The sequence below is a fragment of the Coregonus lavaretus genome, assembly GCF_964263955.1.
Source record: "Coregonus lavaretus genome assembly, chromosome: 20".
NCBI lineage: Eukaryota > Metazoa > Chordata > Actinopteri > Salmoniformes > Salmonidae > Coregonus > Coregonus lavaretus.
Window position 1 is genome coordinate 42,773,920 of NC_140007.1, and position 16,863 is coordinate 42,790,782.

At 41.4% G+C, this 16,863-nt stretch overlaps 1 protein-coding gene across 1 annotated transcript; it reads left to right on the forward strand.

The window, feature by feature from the left end:
* Positions 1 to 3,874: 3,874 nt before the first annotated feature.
* LOC311148181 (tumor necrosis factor receptor superfamily member 14-like) lies at positions 3,875 to 15,846 on the forward strand (the record flags this gene model as incomplete). Its single annotated transcript, XM_084185065.1, has 9 exons — positions 3,875 to 4,042; positions 7,239 to 7,310; positions 13,977 to 14,095; positions 14,504 to 14,603; positions 14,896 to 15,021; positions 15,109 to 15,264; positions 15,372 to 15,459; positions 15,598 to 15,730; positions 15,826 to 15,846. The coding sequence occupies exons 3-9, from the start codon at positions 14,066 to 14,068 to the stop codon at positions 15,844 to 15,846; spliced, it is 654 nt and encodes a 217-aa protein (XP_084041191.1). The 5' UTR covers positions 3,875 to 4,042; positions 7,239 to 7,310; positions 13,977 to 14,065.
* Between the last annotated feature and the right edge of the window lie 1,017 nt (positions 15,847 to 16,863).

Consider the following 16,863-nt stretch of genomic DNA (forward strand, 5'->3'; position numbering starts at 1 on the left):
GAACAATACAGCACCACAGCCATCTTGCTTAATATACTGAACAATACAGCACCACAGCCATCTCGCTTAATATACTGAACAATACAGCACCACCGCCATCTCGCTTAATATACTGAACACAGCACCACTGCCATCTCGCTTAATATACTGAACAATACAGCACCACAGCCATCTCGCTTAATATACTGAACAATACAGCACCACAGCCATCTTGCTTAATATACTGAACAATACAGCACCACAGCCATCTTGCTTAATATACTGAACAATACAGCACCACAGCCATCTTGCTTAATATACTGAACAATACAGCACCACCGCCATCTCGCTTAATATACTGAACAATACAGCACCACTGCCATCTCGCTTAATATACTGAACAATACAGCACCACCGCCATCTCGCTTAATATACTGAACACAGCACCACTGCCATCTCGCTTAATATACTGAACAATACAGCACCACAGCCATCTCGCTTAATATACTGAACAATACAGCACCACAGCCATCTTGCTTAATATACTGAACAATACAGCACCACCGCCATCTCGCTTAATATACTGAACAATACAGCACCACTGCCATCTCGCTTAATATACTGAACAATACAGCACCACCGCCATCTCGCTTAATATACTGAACAATACAGCACCACCGCCATCTCGTTTAATATACTGAACAATACAGCACCACAGCCATCTCGCTTAATATACTGAACAATACAGCACCACCGCCATCTAACGCAAGACAGCCCATTGCAGACATACAGTACCAGTCAAAAGTTTGGACACACCTACTCATTCCACGTTTTTTCTTAATTTTTACTATTTTCTACATTGTAGAATAATAGTGAAGACATCAAATCTATGAAATAACACATATGGAATCATGTAGTAACCAAAAAAAGTGTTAAACAAATCAAAATATATTTTAGATTTTAGATTCTTCAAAGTAGCCACCCTTTGCCTTGATGACAGCTTTGCACACTCTTGGCATTCTCTCAACCAGCTTCATGAGGAATGCTTTTCCAACAGTCTTGAAGGAGTTCCCACATATGCTGAGCACTTGTTGGCTGCTTTTCCTTCAATCTGTGGTCCAACTCATCCCAAACCATCTCAATTGGGTTGAGGTCGGGGGATTGTGGAGGCCAGGACATCTCATGCAGCACTCCATCACTCTCCTTCTTGGTCAAATAGCCCTTACACAGCCTGGAGGTGTGTTGGGTCATTGTCCTGTTGAAAAACAAATGATAGTCCCACTAAGCGCAAACCAGATGGGATTGCATATCACTGCAGAATGCTGTGGTAGCCATGCTGGTTAAGTGTTCCTTGAATTCTAAATACATCACAGACAGTGTCACCAGCAAAGCAACCCCACACCATCACCTCCATGCTACACGGTGGAAACCACACATGCAGAGATCATCTGTTCAACTACTCTGCGTCTCACAAAGACACGGCGGTTGGAACCAAAATCTCAAATTTGGACTCATCAGACCAAAGGACAGATGTCCACCGGTCTAATGTCCATTGTTCGTGTTTCTTGGCCAAAGCAAGTCTCTTCTTATTGGTGTCCTTTAGTAGTGGTTTCACTCAGTCTCCTCTGAACAGTTGATGTTGAGATGTGCCTGTTACTTGAACTCTGTGAAGCATTTATTTGGGCTGCAATTTCTGAGGCTGTCCTCATGAGAGCTAGTTTCATCATAGCGCTTGATGGTTTTTGCGACTGCACTTTAAGAAACTTTCAACGTTCCTAATTTTCCGGCTTGACTGACCTTCATGTCTTAAAGATAATGATGGACTGTCATTTCTCTTTGCTTATTTGAGCTGTTCTTGCCATAATATGGACTTGGTCTTTTACCAAATTGGGCTATCTTCTGTATACCCCCCTACTTTGTCACAACACAACTGATTGGCTCAAACGCATTAAGGAAAGAAATTCCACAAATTAACTTTTAACAAGGCACACCTGTTAATTGAAATGCATTCCAGGTGACTACACGCCAACTCTTTCCCCCAGTGGCCCAATGTTCTGAACATGGCTGACCAGCTACCAACACCTGCGCTGAACTTTGAGCAACAGGTATTTAATATGTTTACCTAAGTAGTTACATGGTTTGTCATTAAAAGTATTAGATAGACACGCTTGTAATATCCGTACATTATTGACCCGTGACTGACAATTTTGAAGTACGTTAGCTTAGTTGGCTGGCTTTGGTGTCAGACTAGCTAGCCAAATGGAAATGGAATGAAACGCAAGACTGCATGCCTGTCACGGTACAGCTAGCCACTGCCAGTGAAAGGTTTGTCCGTATGTTTGCCGTGCGTGCATGAGTGAGTGAGCGTGCGTGCGTGCGTGAGTGAGATAAAACAGCGACAACCCTAAATAGCTATTCCCATAACAATACCTGAAGCCTAGACCCAATCTTGCTTGATACCATGAAATGTATTGTATAAAGATACGCTTAATATACTGAACAAAAATATAAACGCAACATGTAACAATGTCATTGATTTTTACTGAGTTACAGTTCATATGAGGAAATCATTCAATTTAAATGAATGCATTAGGCCCTAGTCTATGGATTTCACATGACTGGAAATACATATATGCATCTGTTGGTCACAGATACCTTTTAAAAAAATGGGCCTCACAATCTCGTCATGGTATTTTTGTGCATTCAAACGTGCCATCGATAAAATGCAATTGTGCACGTTGTCCTTAGGATATGCCTGCCCATATCATAACCCCACCATGGGGCACTCTGTTCACAAGGTTGACATCAGCAAACCGCTCGCCCACACAATGCCATACATGTGGTCTGCGGTTGTGAGGCCGGTTGGACGTACTGCCAAATTCTCTAAAACAATGTTGGAGGTGGCTTATGGTAGAGAAATGAACATGCAACTCTCTGGCAACAGCCCTGGTAGACATTCCTGCAGTCAGCATGCCAATTGCACGCTCCCTCAACTTGAGACATCTGTGGCATTGTGTTGTCTGATAAAACTGGACATTTTAGTGGCCTTTTATTGTCCCCAGCACAAGGTGCACCTGTGTAATGATCATGATGTTTAATCGGCTTCTTGATATGTCACACCTGTCAGGTGGATGGATTATCTTGGCAAAGGAGAAATGCTCACTAACAGGGATGTAAACAAATTTGTGCACAAAATTTTAGATATAAACCATTCTGGGATCTTTTATTTCAGCTCATGAAACATGGGACCAACACTACATGTTGCATTTATATTTTTATTCAGTGTATATTGACCCGTGACAATTTTGAAGTATGTTACTTAACTACATAGTTTAGTCTGCTGGCTTAAATTCGCGATACATAAAATCCTGTCTATCATGTTCATTGATTGGGATAAAAATGAACCGTCACTCCAAAACACCGCCCTGGGGGCTGGGCGTTCCTCATTGAAGACCATTATGTTGCATTGATCCGATCTGTAATAGACTATGGAAGTATAGCATATGGTTCGGCAGCCCGGACCTCACTGGAAAGGCTAGATGTCATACAGGGGCAAGGACTCATAATATGTAGTGGGGCGTTTCGGACGTCCCCAGTGGCTGCATTACAGGTGGAGATGGGGGATATGCCATTGCAGATTAGGAGACAGCAGCTGGCAATGAATTACTGGGTCAACCTACAAGGACATAGGGTGTCTCATCCTGCGAAAGGGGTTTTACAGGCATGCTGGGAACATGAGCGAAGACCGAACACGAGTTTTGGGTGGGTGGGTAATACCCAGGCGAAGGAGATGGGACTGTATGGAAGGGAGTTTAGTCCAACGGTAGTTATTCCAGTAATTTTTTCACCCTTCCTCGAAAATATCATCTTTACATTTAACTTTATTTTTAATGTTTACGATTGATTTGATTTTAAATTCAATACATTTCATTGCACCCGATTTTGCTACACCTGGCAACCCTGTCCTCAAACGAACGTGATAGCCAACATTTACATTTACGTCATTTAGCAGACGCTCTTATCCAGAGCGACTTACAAATAGGCCAACTAGTCCTAAAATCAGGTAAGACTGCAGTGTGTGGTAAAATGATTCAATATTGATTGAATGTGCATAATGTCGTATTTTGCAACATTATTTTTGTTTGTTCTGTCGTCAAACACTGCCATGCAATAATTTTGTGAGTTGACTGGATTTAGCGACGTCGAAAGGCTGCTGCATATACCGTACAGCAGTGAGTGAAAGCCCTACACTGTAGGCTACAGTATAACTATGGAGGCTATAATCTAGAGCGCCTTAAATTGTGTTTGAGAGCATGTTTTAACTCTAAATGGTTAAGGGATACTTCGGGATTTTGACAACGAAGCCCTTTTATCTACTACCCGAGTCAGATGAACCCGTGGATACCATTTGTATGTACAAGTATGGGTAGCTGCAGCCCAATATGGCGACCGAGTATGTTCGTCAATAGTTATCAAAGTCACTAATGCAGCTTATTTCTACAATTTATCTTCTTAAAATGTGATTGTAAACCTAACTTTAACCAGACTGCTAACTTTATGCCTAACCTTAAATTAACCTTTTTTTCTAAATTTTTTTGACATTTTATGAAATTCCCAATATTGACTTTGTGGCTGTGGAAACCTCGGGAGGATACGATAAGATTTTTTTAAATGTCGTTTCTGTGGTATATGTTTTAGTCACACAGGCGCCATTTGAAACGAGGGCGAGGTGGGAAACCCGCGGATGTCGCCAGACAAAACACCAATGTCTTCTTCGATGAGGTTTAACGGCGGTTGGCATCCAATAAATGTTGCATTACCGCCACCTACTAGACTGGAGTACAACTCCCTTTTACTTTGCTTAAAAATAAAATAAAAACCCATCTAAGTTTTGTTTTTAAAAGTAGCCTTTTATTTTGCATTGTTCTGCTTTGTTTGAGCCTTTTTTGCATTATGGATTTCTACAGTTGAAGTCGGAAGTTTACAAACACTTAGGTTGGAGTCATTAAAACGTGTTTTTCCCCTCAGGAAACAATAGCAGCACAAACGTTGCATATGGCCTTTCTGTTATCTTCCTTTGAAACTTCAAAATAGATCCACACAGCAGACATTGTGGGCTAGGTTAGGAATGCTGTGTTGCACGTGTAGCGCTGTATTTTTCGTTGCGCCATTACGTAATCTACCTACGTTATACAGGTATGCACGTCAGCTTTGACATCGGTTTTGCACATCGGCGTTAAACTATACATAGAGCTGTTGATGACATAGATGTTGGCATCTTTAGCTAATATTGGCCGATTCCGATATGCTTACCGATATATCGTGCGTCCCTATTTGCTATTAGGGCTGACCCCATTTAGTCGACTGGTCGATAGGCTGTTGGTCAACCAAGGATTCGTGCCTTTCTGAGTGGACTGATCCATTGTGGAGGCCGTGGGGATGGCACAGTCCATCAGTCTAAGATATGTGCTACTGAAATTGTATATGGTTATATTACATATGAACAAATGGTGCAACACTAATCAAAATAATATTATTTTATAACATGCGCCTTCTCCCGCATTGGCTAGTGGTTGCTGTCTGCGGTTCTGAAACACATCAGTGCGCTGTTGAATTGGTGCCTTTTCCTAGACCAAGTTGCTGTGTGTATAATAGCAAAGTTAAACAGCTTATTGGTGTTGAGAACAATGCTGCGGAGGCAGCAGCAGAATGAGGAGATGAGAAAAAAGCTCTTGCCTTATTGTCTAAGAAAAGTGAGGAGAGAGGAAACCCCAACTTAATTAGGTCTATAATCAATAGCCTAACTGTTAAATGGGCCTGGCTTTATACAGCATCCATTTATATCTACAGAAATAAGACCGATCCTGCGTCTGTTTGTTGTTAATCTTTGCTTTGCTGTAATAAAGGCTTTACACTTTTTTTTCTCGTTAGAACAGCCTCTCTGGTATTATTTATAATTGATTTAGTGTTGTTTACACTGTTCCCAACTGTCGGAAATCATATTTATAATAATAATAATAAATAAATAAATAATATGCCATTTAGCAGACGCTTTTATCCAAAGTGACTTACCGTCATGCATGCATAAATTTTTGTGTATGGGTGGTCCCTGGGATCGAACCCACTACCTTGGCGTTACAAGCGCCGTGCTCTACCAGCTGAGTTACAAATAATCCTCATTTTTCTTGATCTCCTTATTGTTATTATTATGATCATCATTATAATAATATGTAATGTCATTATCATTAGTAGGCTTAGTATAGCAGCCTGTTATAACCACCATCACTGTAGGCCTAAGAGCACCTCCTGTTTAGTCTTAATACCTTAACTTACTTAGGCCTATATTTCAATACTTATATAGGCTACTGTATCAATCATTCATTCGTTCATGTCATCACACAGCATACGAGTCATTCATGATTTGAAATGCAATCAAGCATTTTAGTTTTAAAATAAAATAAAGCGAGCCTTGAATAATTAGCTTAAACAATAAATAAACCCTTCTATTACAGAAATTACATTCACGAATGTGACCGTTTTTAGTCTTTGCTGTAATAAAGGCTTAACAAAAAAACTTTACAACAGACTCTCTGGTACACTTATAATTTATTTAGTGTTTACATTGTTCCAAACGGTCAGATAAATGATATTGTAACAGCACAATAAACACTGGTGGCTGCTGCAGCAGGGAGGAGAGAGACAACAAAAGATGCGGGTTACTCGCTGTCTTTTTTTTAAACAAGTCTGATACCAGCCCGGCACAATCAAATCAATTGCTGGTCGGTTTTGATATAATTGATATAAAGACTACACGTAATGTTACCATCTGGTATAAGACCTAAAACTGATCTAATCTTGCATGGTGGCCTTGTCTGAGTCTTGGAACATGGCCTCAAACACAGCTCTTCAGATATACAGAGAATGCTGTGGACAGTGAGGAGGAAGACAACAGAGTATCACTTACTGAACAGATGAGAGAAGTGGAGAGAACAACTGATGAGGGAGTTAGACGAGGCCAGGAAGAATCATGTGATCTCTTCTGGTGTGTAGGAGAAGAGATACAATATCAAACACAGCTTTAGAGCCTAAACTGTGGGAGGAGGAGCCCCCAATCCCAAATCTGCCCATTTCCCCTTTCCCCTTAACCCCTATGTACTCTGAGAACTGAAAGGTTTGGATAGGTGTGAACAATCCTGTCAATAAAAGGTGACACTCTTATTGTATGTTATCCCAATCAATACTGTATTTGTACTCTGCAGGTACAGTGAGTTCCTTGTGTAGAACTCTGTCCATAAAGAAAGGAGAGCAGAACACTGCTAAAGGCCAGCAGGGTGAGTTGAGACAGCAGCTGAAGAACCGGTTGGTCCAGCTACAGTTCATGTCCAGGAAGGTACAGTATGAACAGAAGGATCTTGCATTGAGGGGGTAGATTTGTAGATGAGGCTATATGTGTGATTCAGACTTGGGTCAAATACAGTGGGGAGAACAAGTATTTGATACACTGCCGATTTTGCAGGTTTTCCTACTTACAAAGCATGTAGAGGTCTGTAATTTTTATCATAGGTACACTTCAACTGTGAGAGACGGAATCTAAAACAAAAATCCAGAAAATCACATTGTATGATTTTTAAGTAATTAATTTGCATTTTATTGCATGACATAAGTATTTGATCACCTACCAACCAGTAAGAATTCTCACAGGCTCTCACAGACCTGTTAGTTTTTCTTTAAGAAGCCCTCCTGTTCTCCACTCATTACCTGTATTAACTGCACCTGTTTGAACTCGTTACCTGTATAAAAGACACCTGTCCACACACTCAATCAAACAGACTCCAACCTCTCCACAATGGCCAAGACCAGAGAGCTGTGTAAGGACATCAGGGATAAAATTGTAGACCTGCACAAGGCTGGGATGGGCTACAGGACAATGGGCAAGCAGCTTGGTGAGAAGGCAACAACTGTTGGCGCAATTATTAGAAAATGGAAGAAGTTCAAGATGACGGTCAATCACCCTCGGTCTGGGGCTCCATGCAAGATCTCACCTCGTGGGACATCAATGATCATGAGGAAGGTGAGGGATGAGCCCAGAATTACATGGCAGGACCTGGTCAATGACCTGAAGACAGCTGGGACCACAGTCTCAAAGAAAACCATTAGTAACACACTACGCCGTCATGGATTAAAATCCTGCAGCGCACGCAAGGTCCCCCTGCTCAAGCCAGTGCATGTCCAGGCCCATCTGAAGTTTGCCAATGACCATCTGGATGATCCAGACAAGGAATGGGAGAAGGTCATGTGGTCTGATGAGACAAAAATATAGCTTTTTGGTCTAAACTCCACTCGCTGTGTTTGGAGGAAGAAGAAGGATGAGTACAACCCCAAGAACACCATCCCAACCGTGAAGCATGGAGGTGGAAACATCATTCTTTGGGGATGCTTTTCTGCAAAGGGGACAGGACGACTGCACCGTATTGAGGGGAGGATGGATGGGGCCATGTATCGCGAGATCTTGGCCAACAACCTCCTTCCCTCAGTAAGAGCATTGAAGATGGGTCGTGGCAGGGTCTTCCAGCATGACAACGACCCGACACACACAGCCAGGGCAACTAAGGAGTGGCTCCGTAAGAAGCATCTCAAGGTCCTGGAGTGGCCTAGCCAGTCTCCAGACCTGAACCCAATAGAAAATCTTTGGAGGGAGCTGAAAGTCCGTATTGCCCAGCGACAGCCCCGAAACCTGAAGGATGTTTTAGATTCCGTCTCTCACAGTTGAAGTGTACCTATGATAAAAATTACAGACCTCTACATGCTTTGTAAGTAGGAAAACCTGCAAAATCGGCAGTGTATCAAATACTTGTTCTCCCCACTGTATATATATTTTTTTACATTACAATACATTCACAACAGATTTCACAACACCTTCAGTGTGTGCCCTCAGGCCCCTACTCCACTACCACATATCTACAACACAAAATCCATGTATACGTGTGTGTATAGTGCGTATGTTATTGCGTGTTTGTATGTTTGTGTCGCTCCACAGTCCCCGCTGTTCCATACGGAACTGTAATGTGTGCTATTCGGAGACCATTACAGTAGTCAAGCCTGCTTGTAATAAAAGCATGGATGAGTCTCTCTGTATCAGCCTGAGAGAGAAACGGCCGCACCTTGGCAATGTTCCTCAGGTAGTCAAAAGCTATTTTGGTCACATTCCTAATGTGTGATTCGTAATTGAGTTCAGAATCTAAAATGACACCTAGGATTTTTACCTGGTGTTTTATCTTTATTATTAAACCTGTGAATTAAAATGTGCGGCCAGATTCTCTCTCTGTGCTTTGGCTCCAACAATAAGTACCTCGGTCTTGTCTTGAGTTAGCTGGTTGGAAGGTGTGAGCCATCCAAGTATTTACATCACTAATATAGTCTAAATATATCCGTGGAGCTAAAATCCTCTGGTGACACAGAAATGTAAAGTTGTGTATCGTCTGCATAGCAGTGAAAATCAATAGCGTTTCTGATAACGCTGCAATGGGGTAACATATATAAACTGAACAGTACCGGAACAAAAATCTAATCTTGTGGAACACCACATGTGATATCCTATTTTTTCTGAGTTATGTTCACCAAGGTGACAAAAAACTCTCAACCGGTTAAATAGGTCGTAAACCAATTTAGAAGTGGACATTGTGTCATGATCGTCGACAGATGAAGCGGACCAAGGCGCAGCGTGATAAGCGTACATTCTTTATTGACCGTACTGCACACGAAACAAAACAATAAACCAAACGATACGTGAAGTCCTAGGTTATACACAAAACCCTACGGAACAAGATCCCACAAAATACTAGTGCCAAACAGGCTGCCTAAGTATGGTCCCCAATCAGAGACAATGAGCTACAGCTGTCTCTGATTGGGAACCACCCTGGCCAACATAGATATAAACGATCTAGAACAAAAGCATAGAAAATGTAACAGAAACTCCACACCCTGGCTCAACATTTAAGAGTCCCCCGAGCCAGGGCGTGACACATTGATACACCATGATCCATTGGCGGCTAAAGACATTAGCACATGGAACTCAGAGATAGCCTATAGGCCAATGCAGCAGTAGGCCTATAACTTCCATTGTCAACTAAGTAAAATACATAGGCCTAAGGCCAACAAATAAAAACAGTAGAAAATATCCTGATGAAAATGCAGGTTCTTTCAATCGCATTAATCTCTACTCCGCTTGTCTGCCTCTCTTTCTATTGGTCTTGACTTGAGCTATCACTAGTGAAGTGCAACATTGTATCAACTCAGGAGGTTGGTGTGTTCAGCCACAGGTGCTCCCTCAACGTTATCAGCACAGAGAAACCACACATGCTCACTGCTCACATGGAGCACTCCAAACAAAAGACAATAAAAAATGGACAAAACTCCAAAATGATGGTTATGAAATAAACCAAAACTTGTTTCTCACAAGTGTAGCAGGTTGTAAACTCTGCAAACAACGTTTCCACTTCGAGAATGAGAACGGTAAATTATTGTAATGCATGCATTAACAGTAATTAATGTAACCAAATGACAGGGATTAACGGTACATTAACTAGGCCTACTGGTTACATATGTAATGGGGAATTGATCAAAATAAATAATCAAAGGGCAAACAATTCACACAATAAAACAATGAATGTTCAAGAATTGTCTGGAGACAGAGGAGCACATTCTGGAGAGCTGAGTGCATTCATTCTGGAGAAAGACGCCCATATCTTGGCCACACACCCTCCCCTTCTTCTTGTCTAAACTCTTTAAATTATACTCAAGACACATTATCTTCACACATTTTAGATGCTTTTCACTGACAGCCGAAACTCAATAATCAGCTAGGCCTATTGCCACGCTCGCTGCCCAACTTGCTGTCTTCCCAAATAGGCATAGGCCTGTGCACTTGTGATTTAAAACAACCCACAGCATAAAAAAAAAAAAAGCTGTGGTTAAGTCAAGCTCTCTGGTAAAGTATTTTGAATGATTTTATTTAGAAAGGAGTAACTATACAATTTTGGCAAAACATCAATTTACTTTAGGGGAAGCCAATATCCGAACAGTGCACCCGCCAACTTTCTTTTCTAATTCGCAAGTGGCTGAAACCAGAGATCTGTATATAATGATGAGATGCCTATGTCGTTTTCCCAAAGGCGAGAATGCAGGTGACAAGCTTAGGTCTGCATATTATGCCCATAGAAATGCATTGGGCTTATTCAGGACAGATTTGGGCGAGAGTGAGCCCTCTTGCTTCGCCTTTTCCTGAAACTAGTGAGCGAAACAGTGGCTGTCTGTTTTACTATATGAAGCCCATGTATCTGATGCTGTCTGGACAGAAAAAGTTTGACATGCCATACTCCTTTTGTCCAGACAGCATCAGATACATGGTCTACACTTACAGAGACAGAGGGGCGCTGTTTAGCTTGCTCGGATGCTTTATCTGAGATTGATGCGTCTTTCTGTCTGTGTGCGTCTTGGTCAAATAAATGATCAATATTTCAATATTTTATTTGGATAAACTGGATAATATGGAGTTGGTTCCCCCTTTGCTGCTATAACAGCCTCCACTCTTCTGGGAAGGCTTTCCACTAGATGTGGTCCTCTGTAGCTCAGCTGGTAGAGCACGGCGCTTGTAACGCCAAGGTAGTGGGTTCGATCCCCGGGACCACCCATACACAAAAAATGTATGCACGCATGACTGTAAGTCGCTTTGGATAAAAGCGTCTGCTAAATGGCATATTATATTATTATAGATGTTGGAACATTGCTGTGGGGGACTTGATTCCATTCAGCCACAAGAGCATTAGTGAGGTCAGGCACTGATGTTGGGCCATTAGGCCTGGCTCGCAGTCGGCGTTCCAATTCATCCCAAAGGTGTTCGATGGGGTTGAGGTCAGGGCTCTGTGCAGGCCAGTCAAGTTCTTTCACACCAATCTCGACGGGGGCATTGTCATGCTGAAACAAGAAAGGGCATTCCCCAAACTCGCCACAAAGTTGGAAGCACAGAATCGTCTAGAATGTCATTGTATGCTGTAGCGTTAAGATTTCCCTTCACTGGAACTAAGGCACCTAGTCCGAACCCATTTCATGAAACTCCAGACGAACAGTTATTGTGCTGACGTTGCTTTCAGAGGCAGTTTGGAACTCGGTAAAGAGTGTTGCAACCGAGGAAAGACGATTTTTACGTGCTATGTGCTTCAGCACTCGCCTGTCCAGGTCTGTGAGCTTGTGTGGCCTACCACTTTGTGGCTGAGCCGTTGTTGCTCCTAGACGTTTCCACTTCACAATAACAGCACTTACAGTTGACCGGGGCAGCTCTAGCAGGGCAGAAATTTGACGAACTGACTTGTGGAAAGGTGTCATCCTATGATGGTGCCACGTTGAATGTCATTGAGCTCTTCAGTAAGGCCATTCCAACGGCCAATGTTTGTCTATGGAGATTGCATGACTGTGTGCTCGATTTTATACACCTGTCAGCAACAGGTGTGGCTGAAATAGACTAATCCACTAATTTGAAGGGGTGTCCACATACTTTTGTATTCATCGTGTACTTTGTTCAGTTAGTTAAAGACGTCATTGAAACACTACAACTGGACTTTGGTTTCTCTGCCTTGCTATCCGCACACTCTCCCAACCAAGTACATGTGGTGTTACACACATCCTGAATCTTGTGATGGCAGACAATAGGAGTAGTTATAGCAATAGGAGTAGTTATAGGAGTAGTTATAGCAATAGGAGTAGTTATAGCAATAGGAGTAGTTATAGCAATAGGAGTAGTTATAGCAATAGGAGTAGTTATAGCAATAGGAGTAGTTATAGCAAGTGTGTTGCTGTTCTCTACTAAATAACCTGGCAGTGTTAATTCCAGAGTCCTACACAATAATTAATGTGTGGAGGGAAAAAGCCTGGACACTCGCCACAGACGGCTCTCTCCTATAGGAGAAAAACACTGGTGTGCTGTGAAGAGGGCCACAGACACTGACAAGCTGCAAGAACAGGATGAAGACACCGAACAGGAAGTGTAAGCTGAGATGCCTGGGGAAGCCCATGCCTGGGGAGTTGGCTCAGGATGAGACTGAGAGAGATGCAGAGAGGGTCTACAAGACTAAGGTGCACTTTGTCATCATAGATACAGACACTGATAGCATCTATCAGCGCTTTCTGACACAAGGCACATTGTACACATGCTTTGCTTATCTGGACCCCAGCAGGTTCTCAGAGATAAAATATAATGGATTGCCCCAGACATCACTTGCTAAACTAAGCAAACTCTTGCTGAGTGTGACAGACAGCAGAGGAGAATCACAGACAGACAGAGTGACAGACAGCAGAGGATAATCACAGACAGACAGACAGACAGACAGACAGACAGACAGACAGACAGACAGACAGACAGACAGACAGACAGACAGACAGACAGACAGACAGACAGACAGACAGACAGACAGACAGACAGACAGACAGACAGACAGACAGACAGACAGAGCAGAGGAGAATCGCAGACAGACAGAGTGACAGCAGAGATGCATAGACAGACAGCACGACGGAGAAAACAGACTCAGAGGCCCAGTTATAGTGGTGAGTTGTATCGCCAGACTCCAGTGTGTTTTAACATGTATTTGTTTTAAATATGAGCCGGTTAAAAAGAGCTGGTTAAAAATGGAAGAAGACCATGTTCCTTCAGTCACTGGTATACGCAGCAGGTTAGGAGAGTTAGGTTAAGGTTAGGAAAGGGGTTAGGGTTAGTGAAAATGCTCTCCTTACCTGCTACAAAAACTTCCAGTCTTAGCTGTATCAAGTGTCAAAGATGGCAGCATTCTCTAATAACTACATGCCTAATTCTGTTTCATACTTCTCAAAGTTGATAACTAGCTTATTAGTTATTTTTTCAGTGATTCAATTCAGTAAGATAGCATAATTTACAAATTGAAAGGATTATATTATATATATTATATATATATATAACATTAATTCTACAGGTCAGTTCATCTCGATACTTCAAAACTCCTAAGAACTTCATAAATCCAGTGTGTGGGTCTTCCAGTGAGTTGGAGAGGATTGAGGAACCATGGCACAGTTTGAAAGCTTGATATGGACTGTAAGTGAAACATTTCTGATTTGCACATTTTGTGGCTTGGCATGTTTTAAAACCAATTATCTATTTAAATATTTCCTCTATGAAATATAAATCAGTTATTATTAGCCTACTAGTTCTGTCCATTTTACTGAAACCTTCGTAGAAAAAATGTGGGGGAGAGAAGTACATTTTCAATGCTGACCTAGGTTATCTTTGGTGTCACACCTTTAAAGATGAAATAAGCACACCAGTGGGTGCCACCACACTCACAAAAGCCTGTTTAAAATGGTCCCACATAATTACAATACTTTTATTTGAAATGGGAATATTTAGGTTAGAATTCTGTTAACTACTTCTGTAGGTTTTATGAATAAACACCATCAGTTTAGATTTTTGCGATTTTATTTCTAAAATGTTCTCTACTTCCAGGTACCTATTATATTGGTGCTTGGAATCATTGGATCCTGTATCTCATGTGGTAGAGCCGAGTACAGAATAGGGGATGAATGTTGTCCCATGTGTTGGCTAGGTAAGGACCGTCTCTTTACATCATATGAATCACCAGACATTAATACATCATCAACACCAACATATAACTTCTATACTTCTAAACATTGAACCCAGTTTCACATATGATCGCCCCATCTATAAATTAGGCGATAGAGATTGCATAATGTGTTGGCCTGGTAAGGACCTTGTGTATTTTTATGAGGGGTTAATTATAATAATAACTATACAAAAAATGTAAAATGTAACAATAATAATAATTATGGTAATAATAATAACAAAACGTAATTATTTTCTGGTGTTCTTTTCAACAGGATATCATGTAAATAGTCATTGTACTAAATCTACAATCACCTACTGTGTGCCATGTATTGACTCCACATTCCTTGATGAGCCCAGTGGTAAAACAACATGCAACAACTGTACCACATGTGGTCCAGGTGAGAATTATATCAGCTGTTGTTTTAATGAAATACAACAGGCTTTACATTTAGCTTCAGATACCAAGTGACATGTTTTCTCCATAGGTTTGGGTTTGAAGGTAAAGCAGCCATGTAGACCTTCATCAGACACTGTCTGTGGGACACTGGAGGGGTTCTACTGTCTAGACCCAACTAAGGATGGTTGTAGAGCAGCCCAGAGACACAGCAGCTGTAAACCTGGTCAATACATCAGCCACACAGGTATGTATTCATGTAAGTCTTCCATTGACATCAGTGCATGATTTATGCAGTTGTGAGTTAAGCACATCTCAAGTTAGGACCCTGAGTTTCACCCTGTGTTGATTTAGGAACAACATCTACAGATACTGTGTGTGCTGACTGCACTGGTGATACTTATTCAGATGGATCATTTACATCCTGCCAGCCATACACACAGTAAGTGTGGCTCATGCAAATGGTTATTTCCTTCAAAATATAAACGAAATACTGCAATACGCTAACAGTTTTCATAATGTAAAACAAAGTTAGATTATCAAATTGTCGATTACCAATGGTCCATTTCTCTTATTATAGATGTGATACCTTGAAGCTTCAGCAAATTAAACCTGGAACTCATTCATCCAACTCTGAATGTGGACTGCAAACCTCCCTTCCCATAGCTGCAATAATATCTCCTGTTGTGGTGGTGGTACTAGCTGTGATTGCAGTAACTATATTTATAAGAAAATATCTATCTGGTAAGATTATTTTGGAGGGAGGGGAATTTTATCAGTTCTAATAGTTATTGTTTTAATTGCCTAGATCAGGGATGGGCAACTTTGATGGGCAACACCCTCAAAGTTAGTTTTTTGGGGAAATTGATCCGAGGGCCACCAGTTGCCCATCCCTGGCTTAGATGAACAGTGAGAAATATCCCGTTTTTGTCAATTCTGACAATACCACTGCCTACCGATCATATGACGATATTGATTATTTTGTCTCAACGCTAATTCTTGTATTTCTACAGAGACACAACGACCTACATATGGAGATAATGGCCTACAAATGCCTACAGAGGTATGTTCATGTGCACCCCCCCCCCCCCTCTGTATTTTATATATTACTCACTGTGATAAGGAGATAGATGACAGAAATTGTTCAGTTATTTCTATTGACTCGAGGGTTCCACTTGATGTTTTATTGAGTTGAGGTTTCATTTGCAGGAATCAGACACAGAGGGAACAACGATGTTTGTGGGACCAAGAACAGGTAAAGGTTTTGTTAACATATGTACAAAATGGTATGCATGAGTTCTCGTGACTATAGTACTTTATATTTTTGTAAACTTGACTTCTTATTAATATTATGCTTACCAGATTCAACCCTCCAGGACATTCATCAGAACAGTCCAGTCTAATGTGTGGTTCATTGGCTTGAAAACTAGACTGGGCAGTAGGGCCCAATTTCTGTCCACTACATGGGAAATGTGATCTAGACTCTATTGTTAAATAACATTTGGAGGCTGGCACATTTGTTTTGTGGTGTACAGATGAAACCGACTATGAACTTGATACAAGGCCTAAAAACCCTAAAACACAATTCCAAGGAAACTTTTGTTTGGTTAAATATTCCAATACTGGGGACAAAGATGTAAACCTTAGTAGGAGCCAGGTCTGTTCTGTCCAGGGTAATGTCAGATGGCCTACATTTTAATGGTCAGTCCAAGTCATTTGAGCATAACTGGAACTAAATGAGTTTTGTATGACACTGCACCTGGTCTTTGGAAGATGGTACAGGATACAATAGCATCTTGGAGCAATTGTCCTTGAACTGAGAAAATCTACAGATGATCCCACAACA